General features: G+C 48.1%; 1 protein-coding gene across 14 annotated transcripts in view; it reads left to right on the plus strand.

The window, feature by feature from the left end:
- Window positions 1-21,561, plus strand: part of FRYL (FRY like transcription coactivator) — a 394,573-nt gene that overhangs the window by 213,698 nt on the left and 159,314 nt on the right. For all 14 annotated transcript variants that reach the window (XM_034771653.1, XM_034771656.1, XM_034771654.1 and 11 more), the window contains 5 exons: window positions 1,203-1,335; window positions 1,646-1,753; window positions 3,379-3,616; window positions 5,609-5,794; window positions 5,901-5,987. In XM_034771653.1, the coding sequence (XP_034627544.1) occupies window positions 1,203-1,335; window positions 1,646-1,753; window positions 3,379-3,616; window positions 5,609-5,794; window positions 5,901-5,987 (752 nt within the window). The remainder of the gene's footprint in view (window positions 1-1,202; window positions 1,336-1,645; window positions 1,754-3,378; window positions 3,617-5,608; window positions 5,795-5,900; window positions 5,988-21,561) is intronic.

The raw sequence follows: 21,561 nt of genomic DNA on the forward strand, positions 1-21,561 counted from the left end.
GTTTTATATTGTAATTAAAAAAATATTTTATAAAGTGTCTTGTTACTGGTGAAGTTTTTTTTAAAATGTTCCCACTTATTTACAGTAGAAACGTGAAGTCTGGCACATAAAACCAGATCCTTGGCCCTCCATCTAGCAATATAAAGCAGCCTGAAAACTGTCCCAATGAGTCAGCTGGGCATTCCCCTGATGTAGGGAGCACTCTGGGGCAGCCCTAGGAGAAGGCAAGGTGACTGAGGCCACAACCACTGTGCTCCAGTGATTCCTGGCTGATGGAAGGGTAGGCTGTAGACCAGGGATGGGCAAACTACAGCCCGGGGGCCGCATCCGGCCCTCAAGCTCCCGCCAAGGAGCAGGATTTGGGGCTTGCCCCACTCTGGCAGTCCAGCCGGGAGCGGGGTAGGGGGCTTGCCCCATTCTGCGTGGCTCCCAGAAGCAGTGGCATGTCTCCCCTCTGGCTTCTACGCATAAGGGCAGCCGGGGGCTCCACATGCTGCCTCTGCCCCAAGCACCACCCCTGCAGAGCCTATTGGCCGGGAACTGCCTCGCTGCGCCTTTGCATAGGAGCCAGAGGGGGGACATGCCGCTGTTTCTAGGAGCTGCTTGAGGTAAGAGCCGCCCAGAGCCTGCACCCCTGACCCCCTCCTGCGCCCCGACCCTCTGCCCCAGCCCTGATCCCCCTCCTGCACTCTGAGCCCTTCGGTCCCAGCCCGGAGCACCCACACCCCCAGCCGATGCCCTCACCCCCTCCTGCACCCCAACCCCCAATTTTGTGAGCATTCATGGCCCGCCATACAATTTCCATACCCAGATGTGGACCTTAGGCCAAAATGTTTGCCCACCCCTGCTGTAGACTATAGGTTACTCTTAAATATGCTGGGGACCAAAATTGCCTCAGGGTCAAGGAAATAGAAAAAGTGCTTAGAATCACTTCCTTCCATTTATTTCCTCTTGTTCCTCCAAAAAGAATTGTATACTTTTATATAACACATCCTGTTTAATTTTAAAAAAGGAAAATTTTGTCAGTTAAAATATGGGTTCAGTTAAAATTAATTTAGTATAAGATTTCTTATCTTTTGTACAACAAGATACTGGTCCTAAACCAAGTAAGTAGTGATCAAATAAAAGACAACTAAAGTGAAAATAAAATTTAAAAATACCGAGTTATGAAAGAGGTGACTTTGAGTACTTTACTTCTTCAGGAATGTCAATATACTACCCTCAAGTAAGAAAAGCACTAGACAGCATTCTTAGGCATCTGGACAAAGAAGTTGGGAGACCAATGTGCATGACTAGTGTACAGATGTCAAATAAGGAACCTGAGGACATGATCACGTATGTAGCAAATTATAATTTAATAATCCTTACTGTCATATCCTTGTAATTAATTTTTTGTACCTAAAAGAAATTCAGAGATCAATTTATTAATCCATTTAAATGTGTTTAGGTTTAATTTAATGCTAGGATACTTAAAATTTGTCCACAAAGGATATGATGATTGCACTGATTCATAGTTTAATTATGAAGATTTGAGGTTGACTCCCCAACATTGAATAGAACTTTGAAAACGTATGTGTATTTAATACTGAAAATACCATAAAGGAGGCTTCCCTGTGATTCTGTTTTGTGTAAATTGATTTTGTAGGGGGGAGAGAAAACCTAAGATTGATTTGTTCAGAACTTGTATTGCTGCTATCCCAAGACTGATTCCAGATGGCATGAGCAGGACTGACCTTATTGAATTACTAGCAAGGTAAGAAAAAATTAAATCCTAGTTTTAATGAAGGTCCTAAAAAAACAAAAAAAGCTTCAGGCAGTATTTCAGAAACCCAAGGCCAAAAACTATTGTGAATATATTATTAGATACTAATATTCCATTTGCACAGAGTCTGATTGGTTTTTTTTTTATTTACACTGTGACATGTATTGTCAGCAGACCCAGAAAAGTAGCAGAGTAGATTCTAAAAGAAAGAATCTTGCACACAAGAACAGACTTACAATTTTTCATATATGGCCTCTCTTTAAAAGTTCATATTTTAGTTACTTTGCATTTTGTACAGGACTCTTCTTTCACTCCAGCTCCCATCTTCTTTTGCTGATTATACTGTGAAGGCATTGTTTGACATAATCAAATTTGCCAAATGTCAGACAAAATTTTGAGGGAGATTTGGATTTTGTTTCTTCTATATTGCTTTTTCGCACCCTTTTCTACTTAGTTCCCACCAACCCTGTCCATATTCCTCTCATTATGACCTCCCTGATCCTGCATGCAGAACGTGAGTTCTGCCCACCTTAACACACATAGCCCACTCCTCTCCTTCAGTCTGTGGAACTATCAGCATTCGCAACTCTGTTACATCACAAAGTCAGGAAAGGGAGCTGAGCTACGAGCAGAGGAATTTTCATGTATTAACATGAAAGAAAATAAATCCCTCTAATGCTTTCCTAACATGTTTTATGAAGAAAGGAGAGAGGAACAAGTTAGTTGAAATGGCCTGAGCAAGTAGTATTGGACAGGTGGAACTAGTGGGAGATTTGGGGGCAGAAGAGGGGGAAGGACAGTGTCTGATGGTAACCAAGAGTAGAGTCTTAAAGCAGACATGACCTACGTTTAATGTCAGAGTCTTGGCAGGACTACAGTATAGTCTGACTATGGAATAATTTTGCTGATGTTTGTTCCTGTGGTTTTGGAGTCAAATAGGAACAGAAGATGGTGGTGTGAGAAAGTAAAAACTTTTAAAAGCACAAGTATTTTTTTCTAATGATCAAAAATGTTATTAAAATAACCATATCATAGATGTATGGATGTATTTGATAGCATAATGTTTGATAAGTGTCTCCTAGTCTAAAAAGCTGAGCCATATTTTCAAAAGTGCATACTAAATTGTACACTTGTTTTTTGCACATGCCTGAGATGAGCCGCAGTTTACACATGAACATAGCTATTTATTTAGAGTTCAGTCTGTAGGGGGAAAAAAGCACTCCACACCAAAGCATGTCCATCCAGAACTTTGAAATATTTGCAGACGTTGTTCAGGTATGTGAAAAACTGCATACCTGAAATCTTCAAATTATTTGATTACCCTCTTAATTAGTTAAAGCCTACTGCTTTGAACTGCTGTAGCAGTACAGCCTGCTGTTAATAATCCAGATGTAGCTTCAAATGGATTTAGAACTAATGGTTCAGGTACGAGTCATGTATCCAGGCTGGGAGCATAGCTAGCTCAGCCTTCCAACACACAGATGCTTCATATTGTACGGTCAACGATATAAACTGACTTCACTTTATAACTAGTAAAAGGCCTTTGTCCAGTTGAGAATGTGAGGATTTGAAGGAATGGTAACGTTTTTTAACAATGCTGTACACTCTCTTAACAGGCTGACAATTCACATGGATGAAGAACTGCGTGCCCTCGCTTTCAATACTCTACAGGCATTAATGCTTGATTTTCCGGACTGGCGGGAAGATGTTCTTTCAGGATTTGTTTATTTTATTGTGCGTGAAGTGACTGATGTCCATCCAACGCTTCTTGACAGTGCAGTAAAGATGTTAGTGCAGCTAATAAATCAATGGAAACAAGCAGCCCAAATGCACAATAAAACCCAAGATTCTCAGGTATTGTAATGCTGCATGAAATTCTTACATTACCAATTCCATGTAACTGAACAAATTTCCTGTGAAATTAAAACACTTAATTAAAACACTTTTTCTCTCTTAAAATCAGTTTTTAGCAATTTGCTTTCCTAATCTGATTCATAGCTTTTTTTACAGGAAATTTTTTTAATTGTAATCTGTGCTGTCATAGGGAAGCCCCTCCTGTAGCAGGCCACAGCACAGCAGGCATACTTGCCTCAATTTCCCCTTTCAGAGACCCCGTAACACCACACTAGGCTCGCTTACCTCTATAAAATACCCCTCCTTAAGCCTAGTTTATTACCAAATGTGCAGATAGTCCAAACTATAAATCCCAAAACAGCCCATTTATCACCCCAGTGCAAGTATTTAAAATCCCAAGACAGCACGTCTATTGACGTAATATGTCACATTCCGGCATTTTCCACCACATGCAGACTCTTTCTTGGTTCCCATCTGTCCCTCTGCCTGGACAGCCACTCCATCCCTTCCAGCTGGTGTGCAACCCTGCTCTTCCCAGAGGGAATGCCACTGGCCCCGCTGCTGGGAGATAATCCTTATCAGGATAGCATCCGTCACTCTCCATGGTGCTTTCATTATTCCCCTGGGGTCAGCTATTTGGCCTGGGAGATATCGGTGAGTAAGCTCCTCCGTTGCTCCCCTGCCTTAAGTCTGCTCTGGCCCTCTGGCTTAGGCATCAGTAGGCGAGACTCTCTGTTTCTCCCTGGTCTTAGCTAGGGTTACCATATTTTGTGCCTCCGAAAGGAGGACACTCCACGGGGCCCCGCCCCCAGCCCCGCCCACGCCCCGCCCCAACTCCGCCCCCGCCCCAAAGTCTCCGCCCCCTCCCCTGCTTCCCGCGAACATTTAATTCGCGGGAAGCTGAAGCAGGTAAGGGGAGTGTGGGGGGAGGAGGCGCGGCCCAGGCTGGTCCCCCCGGCGGCTCCAGCCTGGGTCGGCTCGGGCCCTGGGGTGCCGGCCCCGGCCCCCGGCCGACCACCCCCGGCCCGCCCAGCACTACCGGCCTCTACTGCTTCTTTTTTATGTGAAGGTCTCAGGATGTATTTGGAAATATAATTAATATGAATGAATGTGTTGGTTTGAACTAGCAAGAATTTACCTTATCCTTCACTCAAAAGTTTTAAAGTGAACCAAATCCTTTTTGTTGAGGTTGAAAAAGCTTGGTAAATTGTTTTAAAAATATTGCATGCCTCTCCACTGGTCTCATCAGAAAGTGGAATTCCCAAAATTGAACAGGAAAGATTGTTTCCAGGACCTGCTCCAGGCACCAACCGAGCAAGCTTGTGCTTGGGGCGGCAGATTCTATGGGGCGGCATTCTGTCCAATCCTAGGGCGGCACGGCTGCTTTTTTTTTTTTGTTCGCCGCTCCGGAGGCCCTGTAGGGGGCGGCGGCACGGAGGAGGGGAGCGCCCTCCTGGGAGCGGGCTGAGCACTCCGTCTGACCCAGCCGGCAAACCCGGCAGGGCAGCCCGCGTCCTTCCCTCCCCGCCGACTGGAGCGGCGCGGAGCCCTCGCGGCGGTTGGGGGTCACATGGCAAGTGCCCCGCTGAAGCCCTGGCCGTTCCCCTTCTCTGTCTCCCCTCGTTCCCTCCCGCCTCTTCCCCTCTCCCCCCCGCTAGCTGGGGCATGTCTGCAGCGCAGGCTCTGGCTGCCCCACAGGTTTTTTTTTTTTCCCCCTGCTTTGCTGCTCCGGCCGCCCCGCAGGTGCGTTCTGGCTGCCCCGATTTATTTGTTTATTTTTTGCTTAGGGCGCAAAAAAGCCAGAGCCGGCTCTGGTTGTTCCTATGATATTTCTGTTTTGGCTGAAACCAGGAAATGCTAGAAACCTTGTGAGAGTCAGTGTTATGAAATGTTTTAGAACTATTTCTCCCATCACTAATAATTGAACCAATATAGCTCAGTAGTGTTTGGTTTGCTGTTAATTTAAATGACACCTGTATAATTTTTTTTAAGCGTGGTGCCTCTAATGGAACTGCCCATACTCTTCCCCTGGAGAAGACCCTTTACTCCAACGTATTTCATATTGTAGAAGGCTTTGCATTGGTCATTCTTTGTAGCACGAGGCCTGCGACCAGAAAATTAGCTGTCAACATTCTTCGAGAAATGCGGGCTTTGTTCACACTTCTAGAAATTTCCAAGGTAAGAGCTAAGAGGTAGTCATATATAACTGTTCACTGAGAGGATACTGCTTGGTGGCCTTTCTTGAACTTTGAGATTCTCATGCATCGTATTTGTTATTTTTTAGGGTGATGATGAGTTGGCAATAGATGTGATGGACAGACTGAGTTCATCTATTCTTGAGAGTTTCATACATCTCACTGGGGCAGATCAGGTAGGAATATTTTGTGGAGAATATAAAGTTACTCTGCAAATCAGTTTGTCCTCAACTTAATCATGTATATCTTTATATAAATATTGATGTTCTTCAAGTGATGGTCCCTATGTGTATTCCACATGTGGGGTGTGCATGAGCACCATGTGCCTGAGTCTGAAAGTGTTTGTTGACAGTGTATGTTGACCCGCACATATGTAGGGTATCTCCTCATGCTCCCGGCCGATGGTATGATAAGCAGTGGAGGTCAGTGCCTCTCCAGTTCCCTCTTACCACCGCATGGCCTGAGTCAGAACCCCTGTTCCTTCCTGCTCTTAGTTTTTGCTAAGTTTCTTCATTCGGTGTATATAGTTGTAAATAGTTGTAGTTGTTTTAGTGTAGATAACTACACCAACTTATCTATTTTCCCATTTCGGGACCGTCCCTCCCCTTCCCGGGTACTATGCTCTGGATTCTGAGATTTAAAAACTGCATCTCTTGCCTGCACTCATTCTCTGTGAGCACCGAGCACCAGAGATGCCTTTACTGCCTCGACGAGGCACATATTGCAACTTGCTGCTCCATTTGCAAGTCCTTTCTGCCCAGAACCTGGGAAGCTTGAGAGCTCCACCTCCAGAAGAACTTGATGGAGGAAACCATGAGACTGAGGGCGCATTTGGATCTGAACCCCCTGTACAATGACAGTCACTGGTGGTGAGTACCCCTCTGAGCACCTCACATGCCCTGGATCTGTCGGTACTGAAGACCAAGGACAAGTCCCAGCATAAGAGTAAAAAACAGTCTCCCAGGCAGAAGAGCAGATCCCGACCGTGGACTGCTCCTAAGCGCAGCGTTTCCTCCCCAAGCCAGGCCAGGTGAGAGGTTGAAAGTGGATCCCACGCTTCCCCATATGGAAGGTAAGGCCAGACGCAACATTACCGACAACCCTGGAACCCATGCTTACTGGTGAGCTCGGCACCTGTCCTGCGATACCTCTGTGCCTTCTGGACAGGCCAGTCCCTCAGACGCCACCAGGGCCCTCTGACATTTCCATGGGCACACCATGGACTCCTGGCCTCTCTGAGTCTTTCTTGGTGGAGGAGCTGATTATTCACTATTTACATTCTTCACTCATCTCTGGCCTCCCACTCACTCACCCATGAAATCTCCACTCCAGCGGATGAATCTTTGTTGCTGCTGTCAGAGAAACCCGTCCGATGGCCGCACCTCCAGTACCAACAGTGTCATCCCTTGCCGGAAATGTCTTCGGAGTTCGAGAAGTTCTCAGAGCCAGAAACCTCGTTCTCCCCATTGTCACACCACAGTCCGGACTCATGGCCCAGACTGCCTTACCCCCCAGCGTATAATCTGGCAACAGAGACTTGGTACCACTACCTGTGGGTCCCATTACATCTGAGGGACACTTCTTTTTGGCGTTACTGGGCATCCTGGGATCCCCATTGCAGATGCCTGGCACCATCACAGGCATCTGATCGACTTTCTCCTTTTCACCCAGTGGCAGCATCAGTTTGAGGAACAGGCAGACATCAAACCAGTACTGCCAACTCCGCCAGTACCCATTGCTGCTTCCTCATTGCTGGAGGAGGTGCTTATTTCTTTCCCACTCTCTCTGTTGGTTGATGACTGCCAGTACCAGGACTTTTTGCAGAGGGTAGCAACAGACCTGGGTATTTTGTTGGAAGAGGTTCTGGACCTGTAACACCAGCTTTTGGACATCCTCCAACCTTAGGGGCCCTCTTAGGTGTCTCTACCCATAACAAGGGCATTCTCCAACCAGCACGGGCAGTATGGCACATCCCTGCTTCCTATACCCCTACACCTAAGAGGACAGAGAGGAGGTATTTTGTACCTGCTAAAGGGGCAGATTTTCTTTTTACGCATCCTCCCCCCCAGCTCTCATTGCCCACTCGGCAGTAGAGCGGGCACACCAGCAGCCGCAGAAGTCTACCCCTCTGGACAGGGTGGCAAAGAGGATGGACCTTTTGGGCCAGAAGGTATATTCCTTGGCAGGACTACAGTTCCAGATTGCAAACTACCAGGCTCTGCTAACCAAGTATCATTTTAATAACTACAACAAGCTAGTAGAGTTCATGGACAAGCTGCCCCCAGACCAACAGCAGCAATTCTAGGCGCTGATGGATGAGGGGTGACTGGTCGCCAAGGTGGGCCTTCAGGCCACTGTGGACGCAGCCGACACATCCTCTTGCTCTCTAGAGACTGGGGTCATCATGTGCTGGGACTTGTGACTCCAATTGTTTGTCTTCCCCAGGGAGGTTCAAAATACAATTCAGGGCTTCCCCTTTGAGAACAAGTTGTTCCACAAGAAAATGGACAAATCCCTGCACACACTGAAGGACTCCAGGGCCACACTACGATCCCTTGGTATCTATATCCCGGCCCTGAGATGCAGGCAGCAGAGGCACCCATTCCTTCCACTTCCACAAACTCCCTACCCAGCATACTACTAACACCAGCAGGAGGCCCCACATAGGCAGCATCATTCTCAAAGGCCCTGCTTCCCCATCTCCACCAGAACCACCTCCTTGACCCTCTCCCAGCAGCAGCCAAAACCGCAGTTTTGACATGCAGATTGAGACCTGAAAACCTCGCCCGATGCCACCCAAGGAGCCCCATGTCATCTGTTGGGGCCATCTTGCTCTATTTGCACACAATTGGAGCAAGATCACCATGGACAGTTGGGTACTGGAGATCATCCACCACAGATTCGCCATAGAATTCCTCTAATTACCGCCTTTTATCTCCCCCATTGAATGTCACTTTGGTGTTATGCACAGTACCGCCATCTGTTTCTTGAAGGGTTTACTCAATGTCCCCTCCCCCTGGGGACCCATCCCATCAATGCATTCTCCAACAAGAAGCGGATGCTGTGGTCCTCTAGGGGGGCATAGAGCCTGTCCCACTTCTCTATAGGGGACGAGGCTTCTACTCACTGTACTTCCTCATCCTGAAGAAGGGCAAAGGGCACCGCCCCATTCTAGATCTTCAGGTGCTGAACACTTTTTATCAAGTTCTGCATAGTAATGCTGGCGTCGATTATTCCCTCCCTTCCTCAGGCTCTTGACATGAAGGATGTTTACTTTCATGTTGATATTCGCCCGGCCCACTGCAAGTTTCTCTGTTTTCGGGAAGTACGCCAATGCTACTAATTTTGGGTCGTCCCGTTTGACATAGCAACAGCCCTGTGACTGTTCACAAAGGTCTTCACTGTGGTAGCAGCCCAGATGCACCATCTCAGCTATTTGGTATACCCCTCCCTTGACAACTGGCTCCTCATGGCGCTATCATGCCAGAATTAACCACTGCAATCCTTGCCCTTTGCAATCTACTGGCATAAGTATTTGCGTCAATGAGGAAAAGTTGGTGTTGATATTTACACAGACAATACACTGTATTGGAGTGCAGCTTGACTCCATCACAGTGAGTGCTTTTCTCCCGGCATACCGCTTCACAACACTGACAGCCATCATTGTAGACCTGTGTCACAGACCTTGCACCCCGGTCCGCCACTGTCTCTCTTTTCTGGGCTTATGGCCACCTGCACCTATGTGACCCTGCATGCATGTCTCCCCATTTATTGCCACTAGACATGGCTCCTCTCCATTTTCAGTCCCAGCACAGACCACGTGGAGACCAGGGTCATTGTTCCACACTATGCTGGCCTCCCTCAGGTGGTGGGCTGTTCCTTCCGAGGTCATTGTAGGCACATCTTCGTCCCTCCCACACCACAGGCCACTTTTACAATGGACGGCTTCCTCATGGATTGGGGAGCCCACCTGGACCGCCACACAGCCCAAGGAGTGTGGAAACCATGGAAAGGTAGGATGCACTGGAACTGCGGGCAGTCCGTTTAGCATGTCAGCCCCTTTTCCAACTCATTCAGTCCCTCCATGTTGAACTGCTCTCCAACAGCATAATGGCAGTGGTAACATAAACAAGCAGGGCAGCGCCAAGTCTCCCTCCCTGTCCATCTGCCTTTGGAACTGGTGCATCAGGACCTATATGACACTTCAATCCACGTATAGAATAATAGCATATCAGGGTTGGAAGGGACCTCAGGATGTCATCTAGTCCTCCCCCTGCTCAAAGTAGGACCAATCCGCAACTAAATCATCCCAGCCAGGGCTTTGTCAAGACCGACCTTAAAAACCTCTAAGGAAGGCGATTCCACCACCTCCCTAGGTAACCCATTCCTGTGCTTCACCATCCTCCTAGTGAAAAAGTTTTTCCTAATATCCAACCTAAACCTCCCCCACTGCAACTTGAGACTATTACTCCTTGTTCTGTCATCTGGTACCACTGAGAACAGTCTAGATCCATCCTCTTTGGAACCCCCTTTCAGGTAGTTGAAATTAGCTATCAAATCCCCCCTCATTCTTCTCTTCTGCAGACTAAATAATCCCAGTTCCCTCAGCCTCTCCTCATAAATCACATGCTCCAGCCCCCTAATAATAAGAGCTCCGCTGGACTCTTTCGAATTTTTCCATATCCTTCTTGTAGTGTGGGGCCCAAAACTGGACACAGTATTCCAGATGAGGCCTCACCTATGCTGAATAGAACGTACCTCCTAGGCACCCAGAATACCCTGGTCGATGCACTCATCAGGACTTTCTACTTCAATCACTAGTAGGAGTTATGCAATGCCACACTGAAGTACCTCTTTGAGAAATGGGGCACACCTCGATGAGACCTTTTTGCCACTTTCAAGAACCAAAAGCTGCTCCTCTATTGTTCCCCTGGACAAGTGACCTCTGCTACGCCTTTTCCCCATCTCTCCTCCAGCCTCAAGTACTATGCAAGATTCACTGGGACTGAGCCATTGTGATACTCACTCATAGCCCCGTTTTGGACCTGTCAGTTCTGCTTCACAGACCTGACACTCTGCCTGCACCTCTGCACGCTCTCAGATCTATTCACACAAGATGGGGGAAGATCTGGGATCCCAGTCTGAACCCTCTTCACCTCATATTTGGATGGGGATTGAGGGTAGACCGGGCATGCTCCACCCCAGTATGACAAATCCTTAATCAGAGCAGGAAAGAATCCACCAGGGCCTGCTATAGAGCTTCACGGTATGGGCTCGCTGCTCGCTAAATGAACTGGGATTATTTAGTCTGCAGAAGAGAAGAATGAGGGGGGATTTGATAGCTGCTTTCAACTACCTGAAGAAGAGGAAGAGGTTACCACTTCCTGAGCACCGTATCTACACCAGTTGCCCTTGACTTCCTTCTCGCCCTCAAAATGTCGGGCTTAGCCCTCAACTCTATATGGATAGAGCACCTGGCAGCACTCAGTGCCTCCCCCCCCCCCCAATGGATGGCACCTTAGTGTTATGCACCCTACCATTGTCTGTCTGTGGTTTACTCAATGCCTTTCCACCAGTACTGAAGTGGGACCTTAATATTGTTCTGTCTACCCTCATGAAGCCACCCTTTGAGCCACTGGCAAAATGCTCCCTCTCCCACCTTTTGATGAAAGTGATAATCCTGATAGCCATTACTTCATCCAGACAGGTCTGTGAACTAGCAGCCATGATAGCAGCCCACCACGCGTGCTCCCCCCACACACACTATATTCCACGAGGACAAGGTGTTCTTACAGCTACACCCTAAATTCCTCCCAAAGGTAGTGTTGGAATTCCACCTAAATCTGTGCATCCACCTACTTGTTTTCTGCCCCAAACTGCCCCCCGCCCCCACTGACAGGTCCTATACTCCCTCAATGTCCACCATGCACTGGCATTTTACCTACACGGGACTCAATCCTTTCACACATCGCCGAAGCTATTTGTGACCATTGCTGCATGGTCAAGCCCTCTCCTCCCAGTGAATCATCAAACAGGTTTCGGGGTGCCTCCATGAATGCTGCAAACAATCCAACATATCCCCCCCGATAAAGTCACGGTGCACTCTATGCAAGCACAAGCTGCCACATCAGCCTCATTGGCGGACGTGTCCTGGCAAGACATCTGTTGCACAGCAAGCTGGTGCACAGCAATTTGGCGCTCAGTCCACATGTTCATGACTCACGACAGCATCGTACAAGAAGCAGTTACAGCTGCTGCTGTGGGCCAGGCTGTATTGAAAACTGCACTTCCATTGGCATCCTCACACCCACCTCCATGCTGATCATTGCTCGCAAGTCATCCACTTGTGGAATACACATAGGGACCATCACTCGAAGAAGAAGAGAAAGAGGTTACTTACCTGTTATTGGGTTGTTGGTTTTTTTTTGATGTGTAGTCCCTATCTGTATTCCACTACCCGCCTTCCATCCCCTCTGCTTTGTACTGGACTCCAAAACAGTAAGAGGCAGACTGGAGAGGCATCGACTTGCAGTATTTATTATACCCTTGGCTAGGAGAATGAGGGGACTCCCTACACATATGCGAGTCAATGGACACTATTAACACTTCTAGACTCGGGCACATGGTGCGCATGTGTGGAATACCAATAGGGACCACGTATCTTGAAGAACCCCCAGTTACAAGTAAGTAACCTCCTCCTCTTAAACTGCTGCTCCTTTAGTTGTCTGAGGGAAAGCTGTTTGGCATTTGGTATCTTCCCCATCCTATTTTCTTTTGTATTCCCTGCCTGAAAAGCTGGTATCCTCAGTCATGGAAGGCAGTGCGTTGAACTACTTTTATGCTGTTGGGATCCTAATAAAAGTGTTAAAGTAGAAATTTTCTGCATTGCGTAGGTAGAATAATAATATTGTGCTGTTTTAACTGATGGGAAAAATAGGACTCACTCATAATTACAATTGTAGTATGTATATTATGATATTGTGATTTAATTGGGCAGGTAGAGGTGGTGAAAATGAGTCTATACAAAAATACAGTTAGGCTCTGATTTTTCTTCAAGTGATGGTCCCTATACGGATTCCAAATGTGGGTGCACATGTGTACCATGTGCCGGAGCCAGAACTGTTTGTAGTAGTGTCCATTGATCCACATATACATCGTGTGTTGGCCCCGTGGTGCGTCCGAGGCTTTAAGAGTCCATGCTGTTCGACGCTGCTCCAGTTCCCTCTTACCAGAAGAGTCGGAACCCTTGTTCCTTAGTGCTCTGAGCTTTGTCCATTTTTTCCTACTACTTGTACATATTTTTTGTTTTTTTCTAGTTGTGTATAGTTACCACCATTTTTAGCTAGGTCTCCCCGGTTAGACTTCTTCCCCTCACGGGGCTCTCCCATTCCTGGAGCCTATGCCCTGTCAAGCTGGCTTCAAAAGCTGTGCTTCATGCACATGCTCCTTCTCTGTGAGCGACGAACGTCTACATTGTCTGTATTGCTCCATCTGCCGCTTGTTCCCACCTTGGACTTGGGAAGCTAAAGAACTTTACCTCTGCAGACATCTGATGGAGGAGACTATGCACATGTATGCGCAGTCAATTTCAGAACCAGTGGATCTGCTGGAGCAGCACCTGTCACCACTGGTGAGCACTCCCCTGATCCCTTCTCATGTGCTGGCGCCCACGTACTGCAGCAACTGCCGAAGCCCCACCATGAGCATAAGAATTATGGGCATGGGTATAAGGGTGGCTCCCTGACATGGACTGCCTCTAAACGCAGCATTGGCTCCCCGAGCTGTGCCAGGTTGGGTTAGAAGTCGTGTGTCAACCTAGCTGCTTTGCCTCCTAAGAAGCCTTGCATGGAGCATAAGTCCAAGCAGTGCCATGACCCGCCAGCACCACCTCCAGCCATGGCCACCAGTCCACTCTCTTCACCTCCAGCACTGTTGATGCCTCCGGCCCCCCTCCCCCGCCGAGACTCTTGCGCACAATCCTGCCCATACCGGGACCCCTGTCTCTACTGATGCCCACAGCCGAACTGATGCTGCTGTACACTGGCTCTCTTCTGTGCCCTGGCTCCCCAGTCACCTTGGGTTCCCATCTGGGGTGGATGAACCACTCTTGCTTGTGCAGTGTCCTGCTCCGCTCCACCTCATATTGACAGCCCCCGCCTCTGTCAGACCCGTCCTCGGAATCAGAGTGATCCTCTGAGCCAGACCCCTCATTCTCCTCTGTGTGATCCTATAGCCTGGATCGTTGGCAACAACTGCCCTACCCATCAACGTATGACCCTTCCACTGAGGCTGGTTCCACTAGCCCTGGAGCCCACCAATGCCCAGTGACCCATATGCTTGGACCTATTGGCCTGCTTGGGACTCCTATTGGGACCAGGGGGTGCCACTGCTATTAGACCACCTAGTGTCCCCTGCCTGCACTGCCCCACCCGCCATCCGTGATAAACCTCAGGACATCGCCGCATTGCTCACACCTCCAGTTCTCACTAGAGCCTTCTCGTCTCCAGTAGAAGACGTTCCACTTTCCCTTTCCCCTCTGGATGACCATAGCCAGTATCATGACCTGCTTCATGTATCATGTCTGTGGCGCTCAGCCTTCTGGTGAAGGACGTCCAGGACTTGTAAAACCAGTTCCTGAATATCCCAACTGCCTGGGCCCTCCTGCACCACCCTCCCTATTCATGAAGCCATCCTCCAACTAGCTCAATCTGTCTGGCACACCCTGGCATCCAGTGCCCCTACCGTGAAGCATGCTGAACGCTGCTACTTTGTTCCTTCCTATTTAGCCACCCACCCCTCAACTTGCTCATGATCCACATGGTAACCGAACGCACCTGGCAGCAGCCCTTGAAGACCACCCTTCTGGACCGGGTGGCCAAAAAACTGGACCTTAGGGGGGGCAAGGTTTACTCCTCGGCAGGCCTCCATTTCTATGTTGCCAACTACTAGATACTCCTGGCAAAGTACAATTTCCTCTCATACTCTAAGTTGGCAGAGTTCCAGGCCTTCCTCCTGTCGGAGAAGCATCAGGATTTCCAGGCACTGCTGTAAGAGGGCAAACTGATTGCCAAAGTGGTCCTCTAAGCTGTGGTTGACACTTCTGACACCACACATCTCGTTCTCTAGAATCTAGTGTGGTGTTCTGACAAGATTCCTGGGTCCAATCCTCCAGCTTCCCTAAGGAGGTCCAAACCGCTCTAGAGGACCTCCCCTTTGACAATCACAAACTTTTCAGTGACAAGACAGACAAATCCCTCCATCCCTTAAGGATTCCCATGCCACCCTTCAGTCACTTGGTATCTACACCCCGGCTCTGACCAGCAGGCAGCAGAGGTTGTCTTTCCGCCCCCATCCCTGCATCATCTACCAGCCCTATTCACAACACCCACAGTCTCGTCATCGCCTGTGCTCCCAACAACCCTGTTACTCCGCCACTGCCACCTCTGCTACCTCGGCCTTCTCGCAACATCCCTCAAAGCAGCCATTTTAACTCTTTCCCTGAGACCCGTGAACCTTCCTCATCTCTCCCACGTTGCCCCAGGTCGTCTTCAGGGACCACCTTGCCCTGTTTTCCCGCAGTTGGGACAAGATTATCACCAATCGATGGGTGCTGGACATTGTTCACAAGGGGTACCTGATAGAGTTCCTCTCATTCCCCCTCTTGTTGCTCACCTCATGGTGGCCATGGGGATCATTCTCGTTCTGGGTCTCCAGTCTCTGAACAAATTCTTAAGCAAATTCTGGTTCCGGATGGTCACGCTCCCTCTCAATATCCCATCCCTCCCCCATGGGGCATGGTTCACAGCTCTCAATATGAAGAATTCATACTTTCATATAAATATCCACCCAACTCATCAAAAGTTCCTCTGTTTCATGATGGGACACTCTTACTGTCAGTTGAATCCTCCACCAGGTCCTCCTCTTTGGTATCGCCATTGCCTCTCGTGTGTTCACAAAGGTCTTCACTGTCATCGTGGCCCACATGCTTTGTATCGGCCACTCCATGTTTCCTTACCTGGATGACTGGCTCTTTGTTGTGCCATCCCGCAACTGTTTCCTCTCCATGATCCAGACCCTTCACGCCCTCCTTGCTGGCCTGGGTATCTGCATCAATGAGGACAAGTCAGTTCTCGTCCCTACCTGTATGCTCACCTTCATCGGGGCATGCCTGGACTCTCTCGTGGGCCAAGGTTTTCTCCCACAGACCATTTTGCCACCCTCACCTTCTTTATTACACAGCTGCATCACAATCCTCATATGGTATCTGCCAATGTCTTTTCTTCCTTGGCCAAATGGCGGCCTGCACCTCTGTGACTCCATATGCCTACCTGCGTATGCACTGGCTCTGATCAGTCTGCAAACTGCAGATGGATCACCTGGCAAGGCAGTCCTGCTCCCATCCTCCGTCCTGGCTTCCCTCTCGTGGTGGACCAACCCATCCAAAGTCCTGGCTGGCATCCCGTTTACCCCTCCCACTCCTCACATCACTCTCGCCACAGACGCCTTGCTCATCGGGTGGAGTGCTAATTTGGAAGGCCATACAGCTCAGGGCTTTGGATATCCAGAGAAGCTCAGATGCAGATCAAATCCGGGAATTGCAGGCTGTCTGCCTTTCCTGTCAGGCATTCCTGCCCCGATCAGATTCTGGCATGTTCAACTGCTATCCAACAACATGACGGCAGTTGAGTATATCAACAGGCAGGACGATGCCAGGTCCCCCTCCCTCTGCACGGAGTCCATTCACCTCAGGAGCTGATGCATCAGGCATGGAGTCACCCTCCATGGCATGAATCTCCCAGGTAACAGCAACCCCCTGCCGGACACGTTCAGCAGGTCCTTCTACACCAGTCATGAGCAGGAGCTACACGATCCGATGCTCTGCTCGGTCTTTTGCCTGTGGGGCATGCTGCACTGGGACCTCTTCATGACCAACGCAAACTACAAGCTTCCCCGCTTCTGCTCCAGAGGCACCATCAGGCTGGGCTTCCAGGGCGACATACTACTTCTGCCCTCAGCCACCAAACTCTGTTATGCTTTCCCACCCATCCCCCTGCTCCCGCAAATCCTGCACAAGGTGCAGCGAGATCGAGCGCGGCTCACCCTCGTAGCCCCCTTTTGTTTCCACCAATACTAGTTCATCAATCTCTTCTACTTCTCCACCTGCCCCCCGATCCAGCTCCTCAACCTCCCAGATCTCCTCACACAGGCGCATGGCTATCTGCAGCACCCTAATCTAAGCCCCCTCCACTTGACAGCTTGGTATTTGAATGGGGCTCACATGCAGACAAGGCATGCTCCATGCGAGTGTGCGATGTCTTCATGTGCCGCAGATGACCATCTGCCAAGGTCTGCTATCAAGCTAAATGGCAGTGCTTCACCACTTGGACACACTGCTATCACTAACCTCTGGACTCCATCTCCATTCCATCTCCATCTCTTCAATTACCTTCTCCAGCTTAGTTGGTCAGGTCTTGCCCACTCCTCCATCTGTCAGCACTCAGCAATTTCCTCTCTCCTGTGGATAGGTTCTTCGCCTTCATTCCATCCGTCCACTGCCTCCTTCCTCTGCAATCTACTTCCCATCAGTGCAGAAGCCTACCCCCTCTTGTGACCTCCGTCTCATCTTCTCTGCCCTCACAAGGCTGCCCTTCGAACCCCTCATAACCTGCTCTCTTGCCCAACTCTCTATAAAGGTGATCTTGGTGGTCATTACGTCGGCAAGGCGGGTTAGTGAGCTGGCGGCCATGATGGCCGCCCCCCCCCCCCCTTTATTGTCTTCAACAAAGATAAAGTCTCCCTGCAACTGCACCCCAAGTTTCTCGCCAAGGTGGCAGTTCCGTTTCACCTCAACCAATCTATTCACCTTCCAATTTTCTACCCCAAGCTGCACACCTCTCCTAAGGCGCACACATTACATTCTCTCGATGTCCACAGTGCACTGGCCTTTTATCTCCAGCACACCTACGCCTTCCGGGCCTTGCCCAGACTATGCCTCACCATTAAGTGCTGTTGGGAGCATTCCCTCTCCTCATAACAGCTCTCTAAATGGATCTCCCATTGCATCGAGGAATGCTATGCCTCTCTCATGTTCCTTTGCCCCCTGGAGTCAAATCCACTCCACTTTGGTGCATACCATCTCATTGGCTTTCCTTACAGGCGTTCCATGCAGGATATTTTGTAGGGCAGCCACGTGGTCCTCTGTCCATACCTTAACTACTCACTATGCCATCACCCCACCGGTGGCAGCAGATGTGGCAGTTGGCCGTGCCGTCCTGCAGACTGTGACTTCCTGCAAGTCCTCACACTCCCCTCCACACTGAGCACTGCTCACTATGCACCCATGTCTGGAATCCATATAGGGACCATCATTCATAGAAGAAAAGGGGGTTACTTTACTGTAACTGGAGGTTCTTGGAGATGTGTGGTCTCTATTTGGATTCCAATATCAACCCACCATCTCCTCTGCTGCAGGCTCTCTTGCTTGCTGGCAAGAGGGACCTGGAGCGGCATCGACCAGCGCAGCCTCTTAAAGCCTCAGATACACCACGCAGTCAATGCATGTGCAGGTCAACGAACACTACTAGAAACAGCTCCGGTGTATTGCGCACATGCACACCCATGTCTGGAATCCAAATGTGCTTATCTTTAAGTTCCACGGTATAAAACGCTACTTTCTTTCTGTACAAGAAATATCCCCAATAAACAAACTGCAGTTTGGGTAGGTGTCTGAAACAGTAAAAAGTCTCAGATTAGTTCCCTTTTCTTTGCCAGATGTTCCTGCAACTTGTCTGCTCTTCTGGCACTGTTGGAGAATCCTCTGATCCCCTTCTACGAAGGGAATGTAATAGATTTCTGTTTCTTTTAAAAATGATTTCTCAAGGATAGATTTCTGTGCTCTTCAGTTTAGAAGCTTCCGGTGTGTGAGTTGGAGATCACTATTAAAGATTTGAGAATTTAGTAACTTCCAAAAAAAGTAGGTCATTAATGAGCCAAAGGCTGAATATAAAACTGAATCGCTTCAGTGTGGGCTATATTGGCAGAGAGAAAGGAGAGTCAGGACAAAACCGGGAGGAAAGATCAAACCAGTATCTCAGATGCGTATATACAAATGCGAGAAGTATGGGGAATAAGCAGGAAGAGCTGGAAGTGCTAATAAATAAATACAACTATGACATTGTTGGCATCACTGAAACTTGGTGGGATAATACACATGATTGGAATGTTGGTGTGGATGGGTACAGCTTGCTCAGGAAGGATAGACAGGGGAAAAAGGGAGGAGGTGTTGCCTTATATATTAAAAATGTACACACTTGGACTGAGGTAGAGATGGACATAGGAGACGGAAGTGTTGAGAGTCTCTGGGTTAGGCTTAAAGGGGCAAAAAACAAGGGAGATGTCATGCTAGGAGTCTACTACAGGCCACCTAACCAGGTGGAAGAAGTGGATGAGGCTTTTTTCAAGCAACTAACAAAATCATCCAAAGCCCAAGATTTGGTGGTGATGGGGGACTTCAACTATCCGGATATATGTTGGGAGAATAACACAGCGGGGCACAGACTATCCAACAAATTCTTGGACTGCATTGGGGACAACTTTTTATTTCAGAAGGTTGAAACAGCTACTAGGGGGGAAGCTGTTCTAGACTTGATTTTAACAAATAGGGAGGAACTCGTTGAGAATGTGAAAGTAGAAGGCAGCCTGGGTGAAAGTGACCATGAAATCATAGAGTTTGCAATTCTAAGGAAGGGTAGAAGGGAGAACAGCAAAATAGAGACAATGGATTTCAGGAAGGCAGATTTTGGGAAGCTCAGAGAGCTGATGGGTAAAGTCCCATGGGAATCAAGACTGAGGGGAAAAACAACTGAGGAGAGTTGGCAGTTTTTCAAAGGGACACTATTAAGGGCCCAAAAGCAAGCTATTCCGCTGGTTAGGAAAGATAGAAAATGTGGCAAAAGACCACCTTGGCTTAACCACGAGATCTTGCACGATCTAAAAAATAAAAAGGAGTCATATAAAAAATGGAAACTAGGACAGATTACAAAGGATGAATATAGGCAAACAACACAGGAATGCAGGGGCAAGATTAGAAAGGCAAAGGCACAAAATGAGCTCAAACTAGCTACAGGAATAAAGGGAAACAAGAAGACTTTTTATCAATACATTAGAAGCAAGAGGAAGACCAAAGACAGGGTAGGTCCACTGCTTAGTGAAGAGGGAGAAACAGTAACAGGAAACTTGGAAATGGCAGAGATGCTTAATGACTTCTTTGTTTCGGTCTTCACCGAGAAGTCTGAAGGAATGCCTAACATAGTGAATGCTAATGGGAAGGGGGTAGGTTTAGCGGATAAAATAAAAAAAGAACAAGTTAAAAATCACTTAGAAAAGTTAGATGCCTGCAAGTCACCCGGGCCTGATGAAATGCATCCTAGAATACTCAAGGAGCTAATAGAGGAGGTATCTGAGCCTCTAGCTATTATCTTTGGAAAATCGTGGGAGACGGGAGAGATTCCAGAAGACTGGAAAAGGGCAAATATAGTGCCCATCTATAAAAAGGGAAATAAAAACAACCCAGGTAACTACAGACCAGTTAGTTTAACTTCTGTGCCAGGGAAGATAATGGAGCAAATAATTAAGGAAATCATCTGCAAACACTTGGAAGGTGGTAAGGTGATAGGGAACAGCCAGCATGGATTTGTGAAGAACAAATCATGTCAAACCAATCTGATAGCTTTCTTTGATAGGATAACGAGCCTTGTGGATAAGGGTGAAGCGGTGGATGTGGTATACCTAGACTTTAGTAAGGCATTTGATACGGTCTCGCATGATATTCTTATCGATAAACTAGGCAAATACAAATTAGATGGGGCTACTATAAGGTGGGTGCATAACTGGCTGGATAACCGTACTCAGAGAGTTGTTATTAATGGTTCCCAATCCTGCTGGAAAGGCGTAACGAGTGGGGTTCCGCAGGGGTCTGTTTTGGGACCGGCTCTGTTCAATATCTTCATCAACGACTTAGATATTGGCATAGAAAGTACGCTTATTAAGTTTGCGGATGATACCAAACTGGGAGGGATTGCAACTACTTTGGAGGACAGGGTCATAATTCAAAATGATCTGGACAAATTGGAGAAATGGGCTGAGTTAAACAGGATGAAGTTTAACAAAGACAAATGCAAAGTGCTCCACTTAGGAAGGAAAAATCAATTTCACACATACAGAATGGGAAAAGACTGTCTAGGAAGGAGTACGGCAGAAAGGGATCTAGGGGTTATAGTAGACCACAAGCTAAATATGAGTCAACAGTGTGATGCTGTTGCAAAAAAAGCAAACATGATTCTGGGATGCATTAACAGGTGTGTTGTGAGCAAGACACGAGAAGTCATTCTTCCGCTCTACTCTGCTCTGGTTAGGCCTCAGCTGGAGTATTGTGTCCAGTTCTGGGCGCCGCATTTTAAAAAAGATGTGGAGAAATTGGAAAGGGTCCAAAGAAGAGCAACAAGAATGATTAAAGGTCTTGAGAACATGACCTATGAAGGAAGGCTGAAAGAACTGGGTTTGTTTAGTTTGGAAAAGAGAAGACTGAGAGGGGACATGATAGCAGTTTTCAGGTATCTAAAAGGGTGTCATAAGGAGGAGGGAGAGAACTTGTTCACCTTAGCCTCTAAGGATAGAACCAGAAACAATGGGTTTAAACTGCAGCAAGGGAGGTCTAGGTTGGACATTAGGAAAAAGTTCCTAACTGTCAGG

This window comes from Trachemys scripta, chromosome 5 (assembly GCF_013100865.1).
Source record: "Trachemys scripta elegans isolate TJP31775 chromosome 5, CAS_Tse_1.0, whole genome shotgun sequence".
Lineage (NCBI taxonomy): Eukaryota > Metazoa > Chordata > Testudines > Emydidae > Trachemys > Trachemys scripta.